The sequence below is a fragment of the Cydia pomonella genome, chromosome 4 (genome assembly GCF_033807575.1).
Source record: "Cydia pomonella isolate Wapato2018A chromosome 4, ilCydPomo1, whole genome shotgun sequence".
Taxonomy (NCBI): Eukaryota; Metazoa; Arthropoda; class Insecta; order Lepidoptera; family Tortricidae; genus Cydia; species Cydia pomonella.
In genome coordinates, this window is record NC_084706.1 from 265014 (window position 1) to 289583 (window position 24570).

The 24570-nt window shown below is 39.3% G+C and overlaps 1 protein-coding gene across 1 annotated transcript in view; it reads left to right on the plus strand.

Annotated features, from left to right (window-relative positions):
- LOC133517420 (uncharacterized) overlaps window positions 1–24570 on the plus strand; it is a 55920-nt gene that overhangs the window by 20777 nt on the left and 10573 nt on the right. The window contains exon 2 of the mRNA XM_061850736.1: window positions 23285–23498. Within this exon, the coding sequence (XP_061706720.1) occupies window positions 23285–23498 (214 nt within the window). The remainder of the gene's footprint in view (window positions 1–23284; window positions 23499–24570) is intronic.

Here is a 24570-nt window from a genome sequence, read left to right on the forward strand (position 1 = left end):
ACCTTATTATTTTAACGCCTTTACCAAGTACATACATACTGTATAAATCTCATGAATGTAAATTAACCTAAAAATGTATGCAACACATCGAGTATTCAATTTCATACATATTTTCTGGACCTTTATTATTTTATGTTTAAAATCTTATCCCATTAATATGCAAAGTAATTATTTTAGATACAAATTTAAAGTACTTAATTAAACATCATATTGTTTTAATTTTATTAAATATTTTTTCTGTAGACTTTATTAATAACAATTTTACCACAATATATTAACACGATAAATCACGGTATCACTGGTTCCAATACCAGTTCCCGTAATGAACATGTCCCATCCCTATGCGAACACGTGGCAGCGCGCCATGTTTGGAACCACCAATCGCAACGCCGCGAGCACCCGTCCCGCACCTCACGGTTTGGTGATTCGCGTCGCGAACAAAATGGCAAATATTTGGCTTCTATGGGCGGTTTTCTGTTGGTCCACCGCTTCTAAATTCGGCTTGCTCGATCGGCTGATGTGCGTCTATGTTTGGTGATATTCTTTCTAATAGACAGGAGGCGAACAGTTTATAAAGGCAGGACATGGCTTGTGGGGCGGTAATTCCCTATGTCTGTTGCGTCGCCTTTCTTATATTATACAACAATATTATTTCGTAATCCGAAATGTTCCAAGTAGCGTAGCAAGACTCTCGTCGCTTCTGGGGGACGCCCTAGTGTTTGCAGCATATACATGGAACCCGTCTCTTGAGGGGGACGCCCTAGTAATAGTTCTCTTTCCTTTATTATAGTTCCGCCTCATGATTAATATAAGAATTGGCTATTGGTTTTTACGGTCGGTTGCCATCTGACACCAAGACTATTGCTTTGCAGCAAAGCATGAGTGCCGCCGTTGGTCCATGCAGGACTCCTCCGCCGCCAACTCTGCTGTGTGCTCCAGCCCAAGCATCCAGCCCTAGAGTCGGTCTCACCCCAAATGATGTCGAAGAAGCCCGAATCCACGGGTTTATTAACGAAGTTTCCATCTCTGGCCTGTTGGTCCGCGGGGGCTATTTTATTTCACCCCTACCCTGCATATCGGCCGAGCGTTTCCCTACCCGCCTATCCGGGACGCGTTCTCTAGGAGTGAGGCTCCCCCAAGAATTAATAAAGATCCAAAAATAAAATGCAAAATTAATAATTTAAATTTTCATAAAGATCGGGTCCGAAATAAAAAAAATCAAAATAGCGACTATTTTAGTTAATTTTGACATTAAATTTGTATTAATCGGCCTCTTGAATCCTCAGATATTGATTTTCAGCAAGACCGGGTCCAAAATAAAGAAATCCAATATGGCGACCGTTGCGTTCGATTTTTACTTTAAAATCGTGTTAAGGAGCCTTTCGGGTTCTCAGATATCGATTTTCGTCAAGATCGGGTCCAAAATAAAAAAGTTCAAAATGGCGACCGCTTTGTTCAATTTTGACTTTGGAATCATGTTAAGCAGCCTCTCGAGTCCTCAGATATAAATTTTCATGAAGATCTGATCTGATCAAAACTAAAGAAATTCAAGATTTTCGTTTCGTTTGATAGTTAGATAGATAAACCATTTATTCACTTGCCACATTACACACAACTAAACAAAAAAATAATACAAACAATAGCAACAGGAAAATACGAGTATAAATTAAATAAAGAACAAAAAGCATCAATAAAAGGTAATTTGTGCTGTGTGCGATGCAGCAAAACAAAAGGATTCTGCGGGCTAAGCACGGTCGCATTTTTATCGCCTGTCACCATGCCTGTCACGTTCTAACAGGTATGTAAGTGCGAAAGTGACAGGCATAGTGACAAATGATAAAAATGCAACCATGCTGCCACTGCTGGCTCAGTAATACGTGGTAATACGCTCCACTCTTTCGCGTGAAGCACTGATAATTCTTTCTTCGTTTGGCTATATTTTTACAAAAGATTCGCGCTCTGGGGTATATTGGCGCTATCCAAGAAACAAACAAAATAATGGCAATTATTTCGATGTATTCATCACTTCTATAGACACAGAGTAAACTCAAGTGTCATGGAATTCGAAATTAGCGGTCAGTATTTTTTTTTTATTTATTTAGAAAACCAACAGTCTTTTACAAATATATCTAAAGTAAATGAACTAAAAATAGGCCTAAAGTTTCCTACATTACTAAGAAAACTATTACATAGAATTCATAGAAATGTAAATTACGCAATTATAAATTACCGGTTTAGTTGTGTACTACATGCAAGTAAGGTAAGAAAACATATAAAACTATAAAAAATATGACTGGAACCAAATTGATCAATTTCTAGAAAACAAAATTTGCCGAACTTTGTTCTTGAACACGGACAAACTATGAACAAAAATATGTATATCGTTAAGAGATTCAATTTACAAATAACAAGTGCGCCTAAAGTAAGAGTTTTTAGCATACTGTGATCTATGTGATTTCTAATAATATTAAATAAAAATAAAACATCTAGATATGTTCTTCTTTTCTCCAGCGGAGGGAGACTATGTCTAGCTGCTGACGAAAAATAATCACAGTTATAGCGGCCGGTTCTGTAATCAAGGGACTTACAAAAAAAATTCTGAATCCTTTCAAGTCGTGAGTTATGAATGCCAAAATGTGGGCTCCAAACAACACTGCCAAACTCCAAAATACTACGGACGAAAGAGTAATACAAAACTGTTAACGTTAATGTACTTTTGAATGGTTTACTTAAACGCAAAATCATTCCTAATTTTTTATATGCTCTCGCCACAATATTATGTGTTTTTTTTTTTTTTTTTTTTTTTTTTTATTTAGTAACCAAACAGTCGTATAAACATATCAACAATGCAATACAAACGATGTACCACAACAAAAGGAAAATACAACAAAAAGACCAGGAGGTTCATAAATTATAAATTATGTTAACTGAAATAAATATAGTTATATAGCTACTTAATGCAAATTTTTGAATCTGATAGAAAAAATAACTGATATCTGTACTTATATATTAAAACAACTTACTTTTAATTATATCTTTTAGACTAGCCAACGAATTTTGAAAACAATCTACTTCGAATAGATTTTTATTATAGTGACTAGGAACTCGTCTGAAAAAGTAAGCCTGGAATAGTTTCTGACCGAAAAACTAATATGAAACAGCGATCGAGGGCGTAAGGGGTGATGCGGACAACTGAAAGTAACTAATCTAATCTTAGTAGATTAGGACAATTAATAATATTTTTTAGAATTTTAAACAAAAACATGTATATCCTACGGTTAAAAAGAGAAGGTACACCAAAATGTGTTCAACAAAGGAGAGTTTAGCATCCAGAGTAATCCCTAAATCTCGGATTTTCTAAATTGGAATGGTCTACATCGCGCTATTGACATTTTTCCTGTCGGGTATATATACCTCCGAATCACTTATAGGGAGGATGGTCGAGGAGGTGGTCATTGGATTCCGGCAGCGGGCCGACTGGCATATGAATGCCTTGCACGCTCTCACATATAGGAGACATTCAGAGCGCGCTCCGCGCGCTCTTACATAGGGGGCGCCTGAGGCGCCCCTCACACTCTAAAGTCGGGCTTGACATTCAGAGTGCACTCCGCGCGCTCTTACATAGGGGGCGCCTTCGGCGCCCCTCACACTCAGATGTCGGGCGAAGCCCGACATTCAGAGCGCGCTCCGCGCGCTCTTACATAGGGGGCGCCTGAGGCGCCCCTCACACTCAAAGGTCGGGCGAAGCCCGACATTCAGAGCGGGAGCGCGCTCTTACATAAGGGGCGCCTACGGCGGCCCTCATACTCAGAGGTCGGGCGAAGCCCGACATTCAGAGCGGGAGCGCGCTCTTACATAAGGGGCGCCTACGGCGGCCCTCATACTCAGAGGTCGGGCTAAGCCCGACATTCAGAGCGGGAGCGCGCTCTTCACATTCAGAGGTCGGGCGAAGCCCGACATTCAGAGCGCGCTCCGCGCGCTCTTACATAGGGGGCGCCTGAGGCGCCCCTCACACTCTAAAGTCGGGCTTGACATTCAGAGCGCACTCCGCGCGCTCTTACATAGGGGGCGCCTTCGGCGCCCCTCACACTCAAAGGTCGGGCGAAGCCCGACATTCAGAGAGCGCTTACATAGGGGGTGCCTGAGGCGCCCGTCACACTCTAAAGTCGGGCTTGACATTTAAAGCGCGCTTCGCGCGCTCTTACATAGAGTGCGCCTACGGCGCCCCTCATACTCAGAGGTCGGGCGAAGCCCGACATTCAGAGCGCGCTCCGCGCGCTCTTACATAGGGGGCGCCTGAGGCGCCCCTCACACTCAAAGGTCGGGCGAAGCCCGACTTTCAGTGCGCGCCCCGCGCGCTGTTACATATGGGGCGCCCACGGCGCCCCTCACACTCAGAGGTCGGGCTTGACATTCAGAGTGCACTCCGTGCGCTCTTACATAGGGGGCGCCTTCGGCGCCCCTCACACTCAGATGTCGGGCGAAGCCCGACATTCAGAGCGCGCTCCGCGCGCTCTTACATAGGGGGCGCCTGAAGCGCCCCTCACACTCAAAGGTCGGGCGAAGCCCGACATTCAGAGAGCGCTTACATAGGGGGTGCCTGAGGCGCCCGTCACACTCTAAAGTCGGGCTTGACATTTGAAGCGCGCTCCGCGCGCTCTTACATAGAGTGCGCCTACGGCGCCCCTCATACTCAGAGGTCGGGCGAAGCCCGACATTCAGAGCGCGCTCCGCGCGCTCTTACATAGGGGGCGCCTGAGGCGCCCCTCACACTCAAAGGTTGGGCGAAGCCCGACATTAAGAGCGCGCTCCGCGCGCTCTTACATAGGGGGCGCCTGAGGCGCCCCTCACACTCAAAAGTCGGGCTTGACATTTGAAGCGCGCTCCGCGCGCTCTTACATAGAGTGCACCTACGGCGCCCCTCATACTCAGAGGTCGGGCGAAGCCCGACATTCAGAGCGCGCTCCGCGCGCTCTTACATAGGGGGCGCCTGAGGCGCCCCTCACACTCAAAGGTTGGGCGAAGCCCGACATTAAGAGCGCGCTCCGCGCGCTCTTACATAGGGGGCGCCTGAGGCGCCCCTCACACTCAAAAGTCGGGCTTGACATTCAGAGTGCACTCCGCGCGCTCTTACATAGGGGGCGCCTTCGGCGCCCCTCATACTCAGATGTCGGGCGAGCCCGACATTCAGAGCACGCTCCGCGCGCTCTTACATAGGGGGCGCCTGAAGCGCCCCTCACACTCAAAGGTCGTGCGAAGCCCGACATTCAGAGAGCGCTTACATAGAGGGTGCCTGAGGCGCCCGTCACACTCTAAAGTCGGGCTTGACATTCAGAGCGCACTCCGCGCGCTCTTACATAGGGGGCGCCTTCGGCGCCCCTCACACTCACACAAATCGCAGCCAAATAACACTAGAAGTACTCATAGTGTTGTGTTCCTGCCGGTGAGTAAGGTTGCCAGAGCTCAACGAGGGTGGGAGGGGGTTAGGGTCGGCAACGCGCATGTAACTCCTTTGGAGTTGCAGGCTACGGATACTGCTTACCATCAGGCGGGCCGTATGCTTGTTTGCCACCGACGTAGTATAAAAAAAATAAAACTAATTTTTAGAAATCATATAGATTCTAACCTAGTATTAGAAAGCGTTTCCTTCAAAATTTCTCGATTCCACTTCCACTCACGTTCCAAACCTACATTTTCTATTTCCTCCTGTGGCACACAGTTTGGTAAAAATTCTGTCGTTAGGCGCACTTGTAATTTTTATAATGAATCTCTTAACGATGTAGATATTTTTGTTCATAGTTTGTCCGTGTTCAAGAACAAAGTTCGGCTAATTTTGTTTTCTAGCCTCTCACTTGCTTTTGGTAACTGTAGTTACCAGCTGTCACCCTTATTTTATTATAATAATAGAAGTTACTGAAAAATATGAAGCATATGAGTGGATATAAATTGATACATTGGTTCCAGACATATTTTGAATTACTTTGTATATTTGGTTACTTTAGGTACAGTCAGCATCAAAAGTAGCGAATCAAACAACGGTTCAGAAGTATCTACCATTCTGTAACAGCTTAACAAAAAGTGATGTCTTTAATATAGAACAACTAAGACTGTAAAAGGTTTGCATTCGAATTTCGGAAAATTATCTATTTTTAGTAGTTATCCAGAATATCAGATACTTTTGGCGCGTTGTTTCATCCGCTGCTTTTGATGCTGACTGTATCTGCGTGTAGTACACAAATAATAGGTAATTTAATTGTCATTTCGTAATTGACATTTCTTTGTTATAGTTTTCTTAGTAACGTAGGAGGCTTTAGGTCTATTTTTAGTTCATATAATTATGTAAGACATTATTTGTAAAAGGCTGTTCGTTTTGTAAATAAATTTTAAAAAAATTTTTTGCTCCTTATGACGTCAGGAATGCGTGGTAAAAGTCTGTTGGGTTACTCGAGCCCAGCCCCACGGTGTGTATATATAGCCTAACAACTTCAACACTGACGAAGTCGCGGACAGAGGCCAGTGTTTCATAATTCACAACATTAAGTGAATAAACAACCAGTCATGTCAACTTTACCATAAATTGTAAACTGCACGCAGCCTTACCTACACAACGACTAGTTTTATATTATGGTACCATCGAGCATCATCGGTGTAGTCTGTGCGGAAAGAAAAGAGTCGTGGAATGTACGTGGCCCAATACATTCCACGACTCTTCTTTTTCTGAACAGACTCTATCATTTGTTATCGTTGCTATACCCTTGCTCGAGTTGCAAAATGTGCCCAAGGCCAGGAATTCCATGCGATCACTATCAAGATGATGAACTGCCAAATACGCTGGCTGTGTGTGTATGTGTTTGATATAATCTGGCCTGTTTCGTGATATTAAGTATTTCTAGAATTACCATAACAAGTAATATATATGTTGGGGAAATCAGGTCTTGAAATGTCTTAGATATCTAAGATGTCTATATTCGTATATCTTCATTTTTTTCTCACAGGCGCAGATCGCCATAGGAATAATATAAAGCTCCACACATGCAAATAGATAACATTCCGTTATTTTTATACTTTTAAACATATAATCAATCATACATATATTATACCAATAAGAGTTATGATATCGATACTGTAGGTTCCGCTTAATCTAGATCAAGCCAAAAGGCCTTAGTACCTTATCCAAACTAGAAGTCGATCTGAAATGTTGCTTATTTTATGGGGTAAAAGAAATGCAAAAGCTCCGGCTTGTTCTAAAAAAATAGAGCAACGTTTTCACCAAAAATAAACTAAGAAGATGGTGTCATACAACTTGCTGTGGGAATAGATTGAGGAGAATGAATTCAAACAAAATATGATCAGCAAATTTTCTTTATAACTACGATTCTTATCTGTTGTAAGGTTTTAATTTTATTCAATTAGAAGGTCTAAATTTTGACACCTTTCGAACAGACCAAAGCTCAGTAGCAAAGCAGGGCCGCATAGTAGGTCCAGAGTAAAGTTTCACACAAGATATCCCAAATTAAGACCGTGAACAAAGAGAAGAACGTTCTAAACCCATATTTTCTATTTCCTCCTGTGGCACACAGTATGCTAAAAACTCTTTCTTTAGGCGCACTTGTTATTTGTATAATGAATCTCTTAACGATATATAGATATTTTTGTTCATAGTTTGTCCGTGTTCAAGAACAAAGTTCGGCAAATTTTGTTTTCTAGAAATTGATCAATTTGGTTCCAGTCATATTTTTCATACTTTTGTATGTTTTCTTAACTTACTTGCATGTAGTACACAACTAAACCGGTAATTTATAATTGCGTAATTTACATTTCTATGTAATAGTTTTCTTAGTAATGTAGTAATGTAGGAAACTTTAGGCCTATTTTTAGTTCATTTACTTTAGACATATTTGTAAAAGGCTGTTTGTTATCTAAATAAATTTAAAAAAAAAAGAAGAAGAGTAATATATTACTTAAAAAAAAGTCGCAGTCAATTCTCATCGAGAGTCCTCACTTCATCTCTAAGTTGTCAGACAACTTAGAGATGAATTAGTGACAATGCCTGAAATTCACTTCGATGGAACACACATTCCTTTCTCACCCACCGTAAGAAATTTAGGCATTGTCATGGATCAGACTCTTTCCTGGACACCCCATGTGACTGAAGACTGAAACCAGTAGGAGACTTTTTGCTTCTTTTCACTCGCTTCGTCGTCTCCAGAGCTTCCTCCCTGTCCACACGAAAGTCATGCTAGCACGTTCTCTGCTGATTCTCCTTCTTGATTATGCGGAAATTGCTGTTCTGGATCTCACTGAGGAGCTACTTGACAAGCTTGAACGTTTGCAAAATGTTTGCAGCAGATACATTTTTACCACATATTTATTTTCAATTTGACCACATCTCATCTTTCCGCTTCCAACTCAAATCTGGCTATCCCGCCTCACAAACACCGATCCTGTGACAAGACTTTTACTTTGTACTCTGTTAAATTATGGAATTCCTTACCGTCTTCTCCTCAACAGTGTCATGTGACAGTGTAATATAAAGGTGAATTTAAAAAAGTTGTGCATGGCTTTCGGACGGAACTTAATCAAAAAGATGTGTGCGGTTATGTAGTTTTGTATATATGTATTTGTATTAGTTATATGATTATTCACATATTTGTTTTATTTCATGTCCCATTTATAAATTGTAGGTATATAGGAGGTAGGTTTACCTATCTTTGAGGAAATTAAATATGCCGTTCAGTACAGTTTTCATGTCTACCGTTCTCCAAGTCTTCCTCAATTGCTCAAAGGTTAACTGGAAGACATCCCTGAAAGGGATAAGTTCACCTTTGTACAAATGATGTGTGTTCTTTCCTGTTTCAAGTTCATTTTTGTACAATAAAGTGTTTTACTACTACTACTTAATTAAATGTACCAGAATTCTCGAAATCTTCTATTGGTTGCTCATAAAATAAATGTATTTTACTAATAGCAGCTGGCGCAGATGCCCACTAAGTTACAACGATGAAACAGATCGACCTCAGGTGTGGAGTCTTCTTTGATGCTGTTAGGAGGCAACCTGGCACCCGAGAAGGCTGGATACAGAGCGGGGACGCATTAGCTCAGCCACGCCCACGTGGTCTCTATTGTGGTGGTAGATTTGAGTTGAGTGTGGTACATGACCAATTCCACAGAAAGGGACAGAACCCGCAGATGTGTGGCAGCTAAAGTTTCTGATCCAATATATTTATTTGAATGCTTCCAAAAATTTACTACTTTACAGATCTGCCACGTTTCAACAAGTTTCAAGTGCCTAAGTATAGGCACTTAAAAATCTTTATTTGGCTCAATTTTCGATAACCCCATTCTGTAAGGCTCAAATCCTCCTCTATTATTTGGTCACCTACCAATCGGTCGTTCATACATTATAAATAAATCAATAATTAAATTAACTTTGCCAAAATCGTACTTAGATTCTCTTCCATAATTTGTAAGTTGTAGTGCCTACCTTACCTACTGAACAGTGACGGTGTTATTATTAAACTAGGCCGTATAACCATCGTAAATCGTCCCTTCTACATGTGAATTTAATGTAGGCGTGGGATGCGCATTGGCAATTCATTGTTTCATCTTGTTTCACTAGCCAAAATATTTAAATGACCGTTTCTTCCAAAATAGGTACTACAGTAAATTAGTATTTTGTCAAAAAATGTGCGAGCTACAGCGATAAGCTGGCTGTTCTTTTTTCTTTCACTAGTCAACGATGAGGTTGCGTTGTTATACTTTTTTTTATCATGGAGTTCCTTTGGCCACCTCTGATGTCCATCATCAGATCAGCTCGATGGTACCATAATAGTGCATTGTCACCGAACTTACGCAAATATGTGATATTTCAGCTCAATCGAATAATGGGAAGTACCCAGGTCTAATTTTGCAAGATTTGACCAGAACATAGGTATATGTATATTACAAGTTAAATAAAAGCTTATAAAAAATTAAGGAATAATCATTTTTTATTGGCACATACAGCATGAAATATTTTCAAATAACGGCCAAGGGTACACTAGTAGTGTATTGTCATTTTTTTGCATTTAATCTGTTTTCATTTGAGCATACCGATTAGGTGTATTGTCATCTGTTAGCGTGATTAATGATTCGTACCATACTACTCGTATATACATTATCTATTGGTATATAAGTTATTATCTGCTAAATAAGTTGTATTATTTTGCATAACGACCCGTGCCTAATGTATTGTGTTCGCCAATTTGTGATGATAGATCTTTCCATCATAAAGTCAAATTATGTACAAACATACGTGAGATTGGACTCGTTTCATTTGCTAGGCACGAATTTCGACGGTTAGAATATAACCTACATCCGGCTAATTTTCAATGGGAAGTAATTATGAGCAGGCGTTTTTAAAACTGATTTGCAAAAAAAATGCCATATAATAATTTGGACAGCATACAAAAATTTTGCTGGCTTTAAATTAAAATCGAGCTACTACTCTTGTTCAGCAAACAATTCAATGGTCAATATTATATGTATTGTAATGTATTGTAACCAATATCGATCTGCTTCTGTTATATGCACCTTTATTAATGGAAGAGTTGTAAAAAATATTTAAGAATAGGTTGGTAGAAAAAAAGTCTTTAAGCAGTTTAATTTCGAGATATGCATATTAAAGGAATGGTAATCTGATATAATAAGGTGGGTTACGTTTGATTTGAAACATCGGCAGAGGTGCAGGCGGAGCGAAATCAGTCCACGTGACACGAGCAGTAAATCGTGTGCTTGCAATTCATTCGATGATTAATTGTTTGACACCAACTGCTACTAGAAAAGTGGGTTAGGTTAGGTTAAAACTGCGACCATCGCAGAAACGAACTACTACTAGAGAAGTGCGTTAGGTTAGAACTGCGACTACTTTGCGGCGCGATTTTTCGTTTAGCCCCCATCCGCCAACCATCCGATAAGGAACTTCGTTCCAATAACTTGCTTCATTCGCATTACATAAGCTTTACTATAGCGTGTAACGTAACATAATGTAAAATTCGTCATATCCCCAAATTAAGCTCGCTAGAAAAGCTAAGTATTTCGTCAATGTCTATCAATATGTCGTCACTCGTTCAACAATGTCCTTGATTTATCCCGTGAGTCGGTTTCGTGACCGTATCTGAAGTAACCGGAGTGCTCGTGACAAAGCCGAGCTTTCGGCTTTGTGGGGCGCTGCTGAGACGGATTGAAGCCTATATCGAAAACATAATTTAGTAATCCTAAGCGATCGTAAAACGGCGGGCGAATTGGTAATTAGAAGCATTTGTTTTCAGTCACGCTTGAGCCAACGAAACAGCACCTTTGACAATTACAAAGTTACTAATGGAGGGATTAGTGCGTAACAATTTTACACAGTGCAATTAGGTAGGTACTTGAATTGAACGCTTGATAATTATAGGTAATGTATTCCTTGTTTTTTCGATTTGCGTTTCGTATCCGTATGCTTTGTAGTCAGGGTTACGTTCCATTATTGTGATGATACCTCGTCTCACCTTGCTGTAATGTGCTCGCATGGCACCATTTGTAACGGCGATCGTTAGAGAACCATTTGTCGCTCTCGAGCTCTCAGCTCGGCTGTTCTAAGGTCAGGGTTGCGTTTGTTTCGACATTACTCTCTCGCACTGCTATTATTAAAGCGCGTGTTCGAAACCAGAACACGCATAATACAAATTATTTTAAGAATTAGGAGGTGTTGTGAGCGTTTATAAATAAATTAAGCCAGTCTAAACGTATCATTATGTGGACTAATTTGAAATATTTATGTGTGGTCAGTTATTATCTCAATTGTGAATTTGTGACCCACGCCACGACCACCTACTGAAAAAGATACTTAATATGGACATGACCAAAATTAATGAACGACATTGAGTTTTTGCCCCTGTCAGAAGGTAACGAAAATCAAATTACTGCGGACGAGTAGGTTTACAACTATATATTAGCGTAGCATATTTATACATATAACATAGGCCCAAGAAATGTCTTATAAAAAGACAAGTAGTAGGTAAGCAAAGAGTTTGTGATGATTACGTTCAAGTTATGCTGCAATATTAAAGAGGGAAGAATAGCTTTGCGATAAAGGAAATAACGATACTTTTTCTATGAAATTTTGGGAGAAAACGGTTTCCACTAACTAAATCTTAACAAGTCACTTCGATACTGTATATCCTGAGAACATCTCCTACTTGGCTATACGAGAATGATGTATTGAAGTTGGACGATACTCTCAGATCCTCTTTGCAATCCATTATCAATGTGCATTTGAGTGATTCACAGTCTGGTGTCAGGGGTCACTTCCGGTTCGTCATGGAGGGCTGGGGACACGGCGCTGTCAGGAAGTAGATGTGGTTGCATTCCTTGCCTCACCTAATGGGACTTTGGGGCTTAATGCTCGCATCTTGTCCTGTAATGGTGACAATACCCAAATACCTTTTGTAGCTGAGGCTTTTTTTAGGTGGTCCACAATTTGCCAAAGTGACGAGCGTCCTGATAGCTCCGGCTCCAGAGCAGCATGGGATGATATCTTGTGCAAAGATATTTGTAGAAATTTAGTGGGCAGCGCGGCCCGATCGGACTTAGCGCGTCTCAAAGCCGCAACGAGGCCCGAATCGGGGGCGTGGCTCCAGGCTTTGCCTTCCCCTGAGCTTGGCACCTTGCTCTATAATGACTCCCTGAGAATAACAGTTGCCTTGCGGTTGGGTTGTAGAGTCTGCGAGCCGCACCGATGCGTTGGTCGAGTCATAGTCAAGGAGGATGGTCACTATGGACTTAGTTGACTGAGATGCGCAGGGCGTTTCTCGAGGCATCATTTAATCAATGATGCGGTCCGCCGGGCTCTGGTATCAGCCAATATACCTTGTGTTTTAGAGCCTCCAGGATTGTCTTGCACTGATGGCAAAAGGCTAGACGGTCTTACATTGGTTCCATGGCCGAAGGGTCGGTGCCTATTGTGGGACGCCACGTGTGTCAGCACGTTTGCACCGTCTTCTCACCTTAGCCTTACGCTTAAGTCTGCTGGGTCAGCCGCAGAATATGCGGCCAAACTCAAGCACGCTAAGTACGTGCCCTAGAACCAACACTGTACGAGTTTGTGCCGATTGCTGTAAAGACTGCGGGACCCTGGGGATCGGAGGCTAAAGCGTTTATTAAGGAACTTGGTTGCCGGCTTAGAGATAGGGAGGGAGGAAGCGCTGGTGGCCTGGCGGTAAGAGCGTGTGACTTTCAATCCGGAGGTCGCGGGTTCAAACCCGGCTCGTATCAATGAGTTTTTCGTAACTTTTATGTACGAAATATCATTTGATATTTACCAGTCGCTTTTCGGTCAAGGAAAACATCGTGAGGAAACCGGACTAATCCCAACAAGGCCCAGTTTACCCTCTGGGTTGGAAGGTCAGATTGCAGTCGTTTTCGTAAAAACTAGTGCATACGCCAAATCTTAGGTTTAGTTGTCAAGCGGACGCCAGGCTCCCATGAGCCGTGGCAAAATGATGGGAACCTTTGGGCCGGATGCGATTCGGGGCAGTCCTTTAAAATGACTTTATTATAATTATTAACATAAGGGAAAATGACGAAGCCTGACACACTGACTGCCTGAACTTGTCAATTAGTTTTTAAGCATTATTATGTTCCTATATGCCAATTTAGAAATAAAATTTATTTAATCTTTGATTTTGATGTAGATCACATCACGTCAGCAAAATGTATTCTAGGTTTATAGGTTTCACTTTGTTTTTTTTTTTTGTATTGCAAATTTTGAAAAAAAAGAAAATTTATAAACCCGCTCTATAAAACCGCCTGTCGTTTCTATTTTCTTTTAAAATTTATTTGTAGTTTTACTGGTAAGTATGTATGTACGTATAATATGTATAATTGTTGGTGCAATAAAGAATATTTACTTACTTACTTATTTATAGACCTATGTTTTCATTGTGTCAATAGTATACTAAAAAGTCATGGAACATGGAAAATATTTAGAAGTGTAAAAACATGTTCTCTTTTTGTACGGACGGGTACTGGATGGTATACTGGTAGGTATACTCTTACGTTATATTACGAGTGTATGTACCTCCATGGATTCTTCATTCATATTTTTTTTAAATGGGTAAAGGCAATTAAATGGTAAGTAGGTAATTTAAATTGGTGTATTAGTATTACAACCTTAATATTAATTTATCATTAATTTAATAATAAAAAATTTCCTTTGGTCTCATTCCGTTACAATACCTACTTGGTTGGTACTGCACTGCCGTTAGGTAACCGGTTTCAAATGTTTCTTTTGTTTACCATGAACTACTCGTACAATAAAAAAACCGCTAACCGAGATATTCTGTAAGACTGGTTGAAACACACAAAACGTAGTTGACATTATTATTTACGATAACACGGAGATGACAATGCCGTCCTCGAATCGTCGGAGGGAATTTTAAAACTTAATTGAAGCGATTTAATTATAACGTGTAAAAATGATACGATTGACATCTGATGCGCGATCCTGATTATTAGTGAAATCGGAGAAAGGATCCTGTTATTTAAGGTAGCAGAGTTTTTGTTCTCTAGTACCTAACTACATAAAAGGGCATAAACATTTTATTTGCCTACAATAACAATATACATAATGGATATATGCACATGTATTACTATAACTAGCTTAAATTTAAAATAGGCCTTTGAGGCCAAGGATGCTGGCGGCATTTCCTCGTTGTATCGCAATGTTGTACGTACATTTGCGGATTCGGTTTAGTACCTATGCTTTAGACGAAGCCTGCGCTGTGGATTTAGATAATGGCCAAATTTACCACAACGGTTTCATTTTAGTTTTATTTAATAAATTGGGTTTTGATATTTTATATAATCGATTCGAAAAGTGATTTCTTGACTTTCGCTCGATAGAAAAAAGAATCACGAACATAAACTAAAAACTTGAATAACTCGAAAACCATTGAATTTAGACCCCTGGTTGGCTGGGCATAAAAACATTGTAAATAAACTCTAGAATAACTCCTTCCAAGGAATAGGTCGAATTACCAGTCGCCCTGTAGAGCATCAAGACCCCAGAGCCGCGCCGCCAGACCATAAATAAAATGTATGGGATAATATAGTGTTAGTATGTACTTTTGATGTCTGCATAAGTACTTACTATATTGGCCCGACGGCTGTCAAAAAATATAGTAACCTTACTTATACTCTCATCCTTGATTTTTATATATAAAACATACATAAAAATCAGACATGAGAATTTAAGAAAAGTTAGTATTCTTTTTTACCAACCTTTAGCACCTTGTACCGGACAAATGGCCGTCGGGCCAATATACCAAGTATGAAGACATTAAAAGTACTTACAAACACTATATTATCCCATTTTAAAATAAGTAAGGTCTGGCGGCTGCTCTGGGATCTTGGACTAATAGGTCTTAAACGCACCTTAAAAATTTGTGGCACTTTTTGCACAAAAACTGAAAATATGAAAATTGCTTTATCGAATTCATCGATTACTTATATTTGTTAAAACTCACAATAAATAAAAATTGAAACACAGATATCCGCGATGGGCACGCACTCTCGCACAGCCATCTCGCACTTGCTTCACGCTCTGTACGCTCGTTGAGAGTAAGAGAATAACCTGAACCCACGGGGCCTTAATACATACTACCTAATACCTATAATGTACTATATACGTACATAAATACTGAAATATTACAAAGGACTTAAGACATAGAAGAATGTTGTACACTTCCAGTACCATTTTAGAGAATCCGGATATATACTGTACGGAGTAGTTAATGGCTATGATGAAATATTATAGCTCTGGGTGTAATAAAAAGAACACATTTTAATGATCGATTTATAGATCTAATAAAACAAATTGTGTTTACAAAATTCACCATTAATTTCAGTACATATTAGAGATATTTATCTGAAATTAAGCTGATACATGAAACTAACCACTGAAGTTTTACTCCTGTTTCATGCAATCAATGGAAAGAGTAGAAAAAGCGTGGAAGTTGTGGAAGCTGTTCAGCCAGGCCACTACCACTACTAGGATTCAAGCTCCTACAATATGGAGCAATAGCAGTGGCCAAAAGGATTCCCTAAAAGTTTGTTAGAAGCCGTGTTCAGTATTTCATTCATTTAATAAATGCCAGAATGTATACTTACCCTAATTCGATATCAGCATATACCTATTGCGCGCAGTGTACCGAAGAATTCGTGTTTGGGGTCAGGTGGTTCCTCGTGAAACCTAGATCAGTCCGTCTTCTTGGAAATGGAAGCAAGAAGCAGATGACTGGACTGCATACCTACCACACTAGTCTGCCAAGCTTGCTGTGGCCAGAATATGATGGAAGCTGACCAGATTCAAAAGCAAACCGGAAGAAAAACGTGAGGGAACTGCATGAAGCCTCCTTCAGTTCACTTTTGAAATTTTCATGTGTCTGTGAAAGGACATGTCTTGACATTAAACTGTAGCATCATGTAATAGATATTTTTGAGCACTTCGGTAGCTCTGTTATATCTGATGCCGACTGTGCTTGACATGCAACCTTTAATCGCAAAATAGCATGAAATGCAGACAAATGATAACTATCATTACACGTGCCTTTTATGAGAACTTATTTTAATGCGAGTCATTAAGCACGGATTCACGCTGAGGGCGGAAACCGCAATCATTTTGAGATGTTGCATCCTCATATCTGCCTCCTATTGCGGTCACGTGACCTTCCCCATCACCAAGCAGCCGTATGTTACATCAGTGTATAGTTCTGACTATCAGCGCTCAACCAATAACTTCACACTTTTCTTCAATTGTACTTTTTACGTATTTATATTTTGATTGTCCCGTCGTACTAAGTTTGTCAGCAACATTTTTGGATCATATGTTTTATACTTGACTGTACTTTTGCTTAGACAATCATCTACGAATCGTGAAGACGATTCCATCGAGCCCCAACACAATATAGTTGCGATTCACTACAGATAATTCCAATGGCCACCCTCGACGATCTCCATAATCAGATAGTACATATTATAATATTGCACTGTCACCCATACATAGGTATTGTATGGTAAATTTCAGGTCATTTGTACATTGGGAATTGTATATTATTATATACAAAGTGATCCGTTTTAGTTGCTCTCCCTAGCTGTCTATTAATCCCACTGTTAAAATCTCGCTTTATATGATGCCTGCTATCACAGGCATTCATTCAGGCAGCCTGTGACACCTAATGAATAAGTTAACCCACGCTTCAAGCGATTAGGTTCACTCACGTCAATAGTTAACTGAACTACAAAAGCTTAGGATCGCTATTTATTTAAGGACTTCTATCTCAATGTGGAGCAACACAACGTGTCGGCGTTCAAGTCTAAAGTCTTTAGTGCAGACGAGACAAATAACGAGTGCCTGACACTTCGTTCAATGCTATTCGAACAGTACCAATCACAGCAGAGGGCCTACCGCGAAAACCGATATTCCCAAATTGCGGATATCTTTCTCTTTTACTCTCACTGAGACGGAATTAGATAACAGAGAAAAATGCCCGCAATTGACGAATTTCGATTTTCGCGGTAGGCCCTCAGTTACCGTGGTTTCGTCAATAAATCGCACAATTCGCACTCACAGCTCACAACACAACTTATGCCCCTGAAAATTCTCATTGAATGTAGCAATAGTTTTAAAACATACACAGGGACGTCTTGGCCGAGGACAGCGAAAACTAATTCGTTTCGACGTTCCCAAATAAAAATACAATAATACCAACCACTTGTTATTTCAAATCCTATTATTTCTAGTTTTAATTATTAACGACAAGTTTTTTGTACTTAAAATAATCAGACGTTCATTGACTACCAGCCTATTGGAACAATGTTTTTCTGTTGTCCTTTATCCACAAGTACTAGTTCTAGGCCAAAAGCGTGTTTTTTTGTAAAAATCTAAAGACTCGGAAAATAACTTTAATATCGGTGAATTGTATTTTTTTTTCATGTGGGCTAATTATGTCATGTATCGAAAGAAAATTAAATTCTAATTATTATGTTTCACTTAAATACCAACTTTTCATTTTAAAATGCCTATCAAATCTAAAAGTACCGAATACCAAAGGGTCGTAGTCAGGTAAGTGTAGCATAACGTCATTACTACGGCTGAAAACCTAAAAGATGTTAAATCCTTCTTATAACCTTCCGGGTTCAATGAATAGGTCAAATTAAAAATTACCCTGTATCATACAAAACTATAATGGCATACTTTTGATTGTTGGATACTTTATGAAACATGTAGCCTGCATTAATAATATTGCATTTGCGACAGTAACTCGCTGTCAAGGACATACGACATCAACGCGCCTCCGAATGATGCTTTATGCTTTGTTTCGATTATTGGCAGTAGGACCGCCGGGTACCCGTGTTTTGCTGTTTACATTCTTTGAAGATTAAATAATATATAAGTAATTAGTTTTATCCAAGTAAGTAACTAATCAAATTAAGATTAACGTTTTTTTAGAGGAAAAGAGGTCGATAAATAGCCAAAAACTGAGTCGTCATCGTCATTAATAAATTACCTTTTGTTATTTTTGGCTCGTTGTTTTTCCCCTGTGCTGTAACGTGTACGGCGGTTGTACACTGTACAGCGAGCATCTCTTCTTCTGATCGAACTTGTAATATTAAACATAATTTAAGCTCAATTAAATATGTTCAACAATAGCCCTTGCATATTGCAACTCCATGATATAAATTTCCATGAACGGTGGCACTTTCGTCAGCCCAGCGACGGGTCCCCTACATTGTGTTGCAAGCCTGCGTGAGACCGTCGCATCCACGGACTGCCAGCCCAATTCGAACGCACACTGACATCAGAATGATACTTGAATCATGCTATTTAGTTATCGTGCGTCTCGTCCGCGCCAATACATGTAGAATATAATAGAATAGAAGCTATTATGTGCAAGAATACGCAGATACAAAGTGTTACATGGTATAAAATTTATCACAGCATTCACCCGAAACAGCATGTTCAAATGTACTTTTCATCACACTTGCTCGAAAAAGTTCATGCAGGTGTACGGAAGGACAAAGGAAGGCCTATTTTGTTCCCGCGGGAGTTGTTGATTGTGAAAAAAAAAGCTATAACTCCCTAGCTTTTTTTTTTACTATGTCACTTATTCATACAAACCAAGTATCATAAATGAGTTTTACTTTAAAAATACTGACGTTTATAAACTAATATTTTGTTTATGTTTAAATATAAATAATTTTATTAATTTAACAGCCGTTTAAAATATTTTTACATAATTTTCAATCGTGGCTGAATGCCGAATAGGTCTGTGCCCTCGATGCTAACCTGTCAAGAAATTACTGAATGGCGGACGAATGTTTGATATGTCACCGTATTTAAGAATTATTTCGTTTAAAATTTAGTTTTTTCTTCGCAAGTGTGACGAAAAACATTGTGTGTAACTCTGGGGGTAAGGATATTGCAAACTCGGGTCTTTAATTCCCTCGTATCCAAAATTTCACTTACCCCCCTTGTTGCACAATGTACTATTAAATCTACTTATCTAAATCCTTATTTGCAATTCTAAGTCAAACACATTCAAGAATCAGGTCACAAAACAATCAAAGTTAACGACTCTGGTACATACTCATCCCGTTTTTCTTTTTTTTAGTCTCAAGTAGTAATAAAAAACTGGCCAAGAGCATGTCGGGCCATGCTCAGTGTAGGGTTCCGCAGTTACCCTTCCGTGACAATAGGCTAAACTGGAGCTATTAGTATAGTAAGTAGATTGTTAACTGAATAGGCAAATTTTCATAATCTTGATTAAAGTGATAGACGTATGGCCTTAGGACTTAGGTACTTGCTATCGGAGACTTTGCATAAAGATAAATATCCCATAGCGAAAAACATTTTTGATTCCTATATAGATGAATAAACACATATCTATTGTAGCAAACTGTAGTAAAAAGACGTACATCCACAGTTAAATGTTATTACGACATTAAATGGGTTGTTAAAGTCATTTGGCATTATTCATGTAAATAAGCTAAAATTTAAGATGAAAATAGCTTATTTTTCTCATTCTATTTTTATTTAATATTTAATTTCTCTAAAATAGTTTAATGGGCTGTGTGAGCAATGCCGTTGACTAATTGGCAGTTTTAGAACGAAAGAGTAAAACATTAAAAAAAGTAAGCAATCCCGCTAATTTCATATACATATTCATATTCGTTTATTGCATTCATGTACAATAATTCAATTCAATTCAGTTCAATACGTTTATTTCAGACACAACTGTCCATATATACATAAACTGTCCATATAATCATTTTTCAGATTTTATTGTACGACTTTGTCGGCTTTATTAGTTTATACATCCATGCCAAATTACAGTTTTCTAGCACTAACGTCACGGCACGGAGCAAAGCCTCGGACAGACAGACACACAGACAGACAGACAGACATAGCGAAACTATAAGTTCCTAGTTAACTACGGAACCCTAAACACGTATGCCGCATGTAAAGGTGCCGCGTAAAAATTAGCTTTAGCGTTCTCTTAACTTTGCGATGTCTACAGTAAAGACGCGAACGAGTTTGCTAAAAAAATGTGTATGATCCATATACGAGCGAAATGCACAATAACTGAATGACATCAGTTAGATGTCAGTGTGATATCAGTGTACGTTCGAATTGGCCTGCAACAGTACAGTAATCTAGCAGAACCCGTGTATTTAGTTAATTGTCGAAGCTACGTATACTTAAGGTGCAGTAGGTTCCGGCAGCAGAGTTTTTGAAGCGCTTTTTCAGATCATAATGCGGATGCCAAAAAATATGTAATCTTGAGGCTTTTCTCTAAACTTCATCGATTCGAAACCTAATTAAGTAAACAACTTTCGCTCGATAATAGGAAAATATCACGAATAACACAGGTCTAAAACGAACCACCATTAAAATTTTGTAACTGTTTTTGCACAAAAGTTAATAACTTGAAAATTGCTTCTTAAAATACGTAATTTTATTTTTAATCGATAATTTTTTTTAATAAGTAATAATAACAATACAATAGCAATGATATCCGCCATCCCGGGCACGCACGGCCGTCCGCTCTGTGCTCGGCGAGCTGCGTTCGAAGGACCAGGGTGCTTAGGCAATATGCCGATGGATAGAGAGAGATGTCATCTCTCTTTATCAGTTTTCCATATTAGTACGACACGAGTGAATGTTGCGTTTCGTTCGCTACGGAACGTAAATGATTGGCATGTTGGCTATTACGCGCTCTGAACTCACTACACCTTAATGTGGGCTCCGCTACTCGGGCCACGACGGGCACGTTTTGTATCGGTAGGATTTGATAGATAAGTAGAGCATTGTTGTGTAAAGCTCTCACGATTTTCGAGGGTAGCTACTTACTTAAATACCTACCTAGCGAGTTCAGTACCATACGTTTTGAGCCATTTACCTTCTCATCATCATCAGCATCTTTCTCATTTGTATTTTGTTTTAGCTAACTGTACTAACGATCCTAGCTGCCGCCGTATACTTAATCGCAGTTTCAAGACATGCTGAAACTGAAATCACATGAAACTTGGCATGCACGAATGTGTGCCCTTGCTAGAAATTGTTATACAAACTAATAATGGCGGCAGGTTTGTGGGTTCCTTAAAAAAATATGTTTGCTTAAAATTTTCATTGCCTCTCTACTTGCTCTCTACTTAATCATTTTTTGACAGATAGGTACTTTACGAATTTAACAGGCCAATTCGAGTTTTAGTTATTAGATCTGTTTCCGATATGATACTGTTATCAGATCAGTATCATATCGGAAACAGAACTTCTTCTCTTCTCTTCTCTAATTGAACTCATGACAATTAGTCGGCATGCCTAATTAAACATGATTTATACAGAGATTAAAAGTAGAGCGTGTTTGAACAAGCTTAATTTCAAAATTCATACTTTAAACTCCTTATATATAATAACGACGACCTTACGTCGAGTATGGATGTAATATGGTATTCGTGTCAGTAAAGGCAAAACCTTAATGCATGGGTTCAGGATACACCATTTTTATGCTTACTCCATTGATTTAGGTTCTATCAACACATACCTCACCCTCGCAGAGGCCACATAAATAAACTGTCAAACCTTGAATTAGTCGCGGATTAGTTTCTATTTATCATCTCGGAATACTTAATGTTTTCGAATGACATCATGCAAATGCCTCTCGGTAGGAGTTTGCTAGTAATAGGACATTGACATTTGCCCCAGTCATTTTACTTTTACGGACCGCTAGTGTGACGAGTTAGACATCTTCTAAGTCCGTGGGTTGGACATCCCTGCTATCCCTACTAAAACTATCCATAAGGTCAATGCCATGCGCTTACTGACTTGTTTTGTTGTGTTGTCCAAAGCTGCAAGTGAAGATTACTCGACATTCGGTTCTTTAAAGAAGTTGTTACTGGACACTTGATTACGTTATTGATGTTACCTTTCACTACCTACGCGCAAGATAATTCACAGTAAAGTTTGTTAGAAACTGTTAACTTGCCCCTGGTATAACTGGACCTTGAAACTGTAGAACTGTCCGTAACCGGAAATAACAATTTATACTGGTTTTCTCAGGTGCTCCGATCCAAAACTTTTAAATTTGCCCAGTTTATACGAGTATATGGTCTATATAACCAATAACACTTCAGAGCGAAAGTTAACCTTCGCCGTCCCATGCTTACTGCTTTGAAATGTGAATAAAAGGTTTAAAGATTTCCATTTAATATAGACTTTCTACAAAGGAGTTCTTCATTGACATACATAGAAATGTGTGGAGTCAGTCATCGGGTCACTGATAGATAAGTATTAGGTACTGCTACTTAAGACCGATTAGAAATTGATATTGGTTGGTCCCTGAGAATCATTATTTATACCTATGTAACAATAATAAACTCTTTTAAACACTAATATATGCACTCGTGTTAGACTTCGACCACGCTGTTTGCACTTAGCGGGCGACTGAACGTGGTCAGATTAAGGTGTATGACTTCATATTCATTTGATATCGAATTAGTTTTATACTTACGTATGACTCACGCTGTGCTCCGGGTCCAGGTGGTGTGGACGCACAAACGAAATTGAAGACCATTCGCTCGCTGATTACACTATTAAATTGTGTAGGTACGAGTAGACGCAAGAAGGGATAGACGCCTATTTTTTTTTTACAATATTTGATCATCCCGTCTGGACAGAAGTATAAAGTTTTTTTTTTTTTTTCAGAAATCCAAACGTCCATTTGACTCGGCCAGTATTCTGATATTCCTGTTTCATCTGATCGCGCATGTGTGCGGCACACAGTTCGCGTCCCACGTGAGCGTAAACACGCCAGTCCACAGCTTCACACACGGCGTCGGGGACCCACTGCCATTGCGAGGGTACCAGAGCTTTAGGAGCTCAAGACGTAAGTTAGACAGTTTGTTCACCGTTTGGTGTGGTTTCGTGTTGTATTTGACCGCGTATGTGTGCTGCACACTGCACTCAGTTCGCATCCCATATGTGCGTACCTACACACACCCGTCCACAGCTTCTAGACCAATAGTGGGACCGGATTTTTGCCCTATAAGTTTCGATAATTCTAAAGAGTGAAAAGTGATGTTTATCTGGTATGGGACATATTTTTAAGCATATTTGTAATATATGAAGAAAATTTAGAAGGAGCGTTAGATATAAATAAGGTATTTATGTATTTTTATTGATGAATTTTGAATATTGAATTAAAGTACAAAATTTAAGCATCGTCTTTTATAATATGTATGAGGCTTTATGCTATCAAATTTTTAGAAAAAAAATCAACGTGCTACTTTGTCAAACTCAAATTAGCTTATTATTTTGTCAATATTGAATTAAAGTTTGAAAAATCCACAATATCATATCTAAATTCTTAAGTTAATAGGCAAGGCAAAAAATTAGAAGAATAGGATATGTGCTTTACAATTAATATGCGTTTTTTGTCCTGTAAGATCTAATATTGAATTAAAGTCCGTAGAGATAAGTCTATTACTATAAAATAATATATGCAGCCATTTTATGGAAAGTAAGAAATATCTGTGTGTAGCTTGCATTATAATAGTAAAATCAACTTAAAAAGGCGCGAAATTCATAATCACGCTGCGCTGGTCCGTCAACATGTCGGCTCGGCGCGCGGGAGCCTATCGTAGCCGACCTAGTGAGCGATAGATACCTCGCCCCGCCCGCGCCCCCCGCTCAGCTTCGCAAGCGCTGTTTGTCTTTTCTTTCAAATCATTCATTTGTTTGTTTATCGTGCACATAAATTAGATGCGGACATTACATGAATTTAATTATAGAATAAAAGTTATTATGACTTCAAAATGAGTGAAAAATGTTCGATATGTGTACTGTACTGACTTAGTAACAGAGAAAAAACGAGGAATTGAGCAGCTAATAACTGCGAGCAAATAATCTTTCATGGTGATGGGAAAGTTAAATATTTCTACGGGAAGGAGGAACTACGTTTCCATAAAAAGTGTAGATTATACATTGAGTCG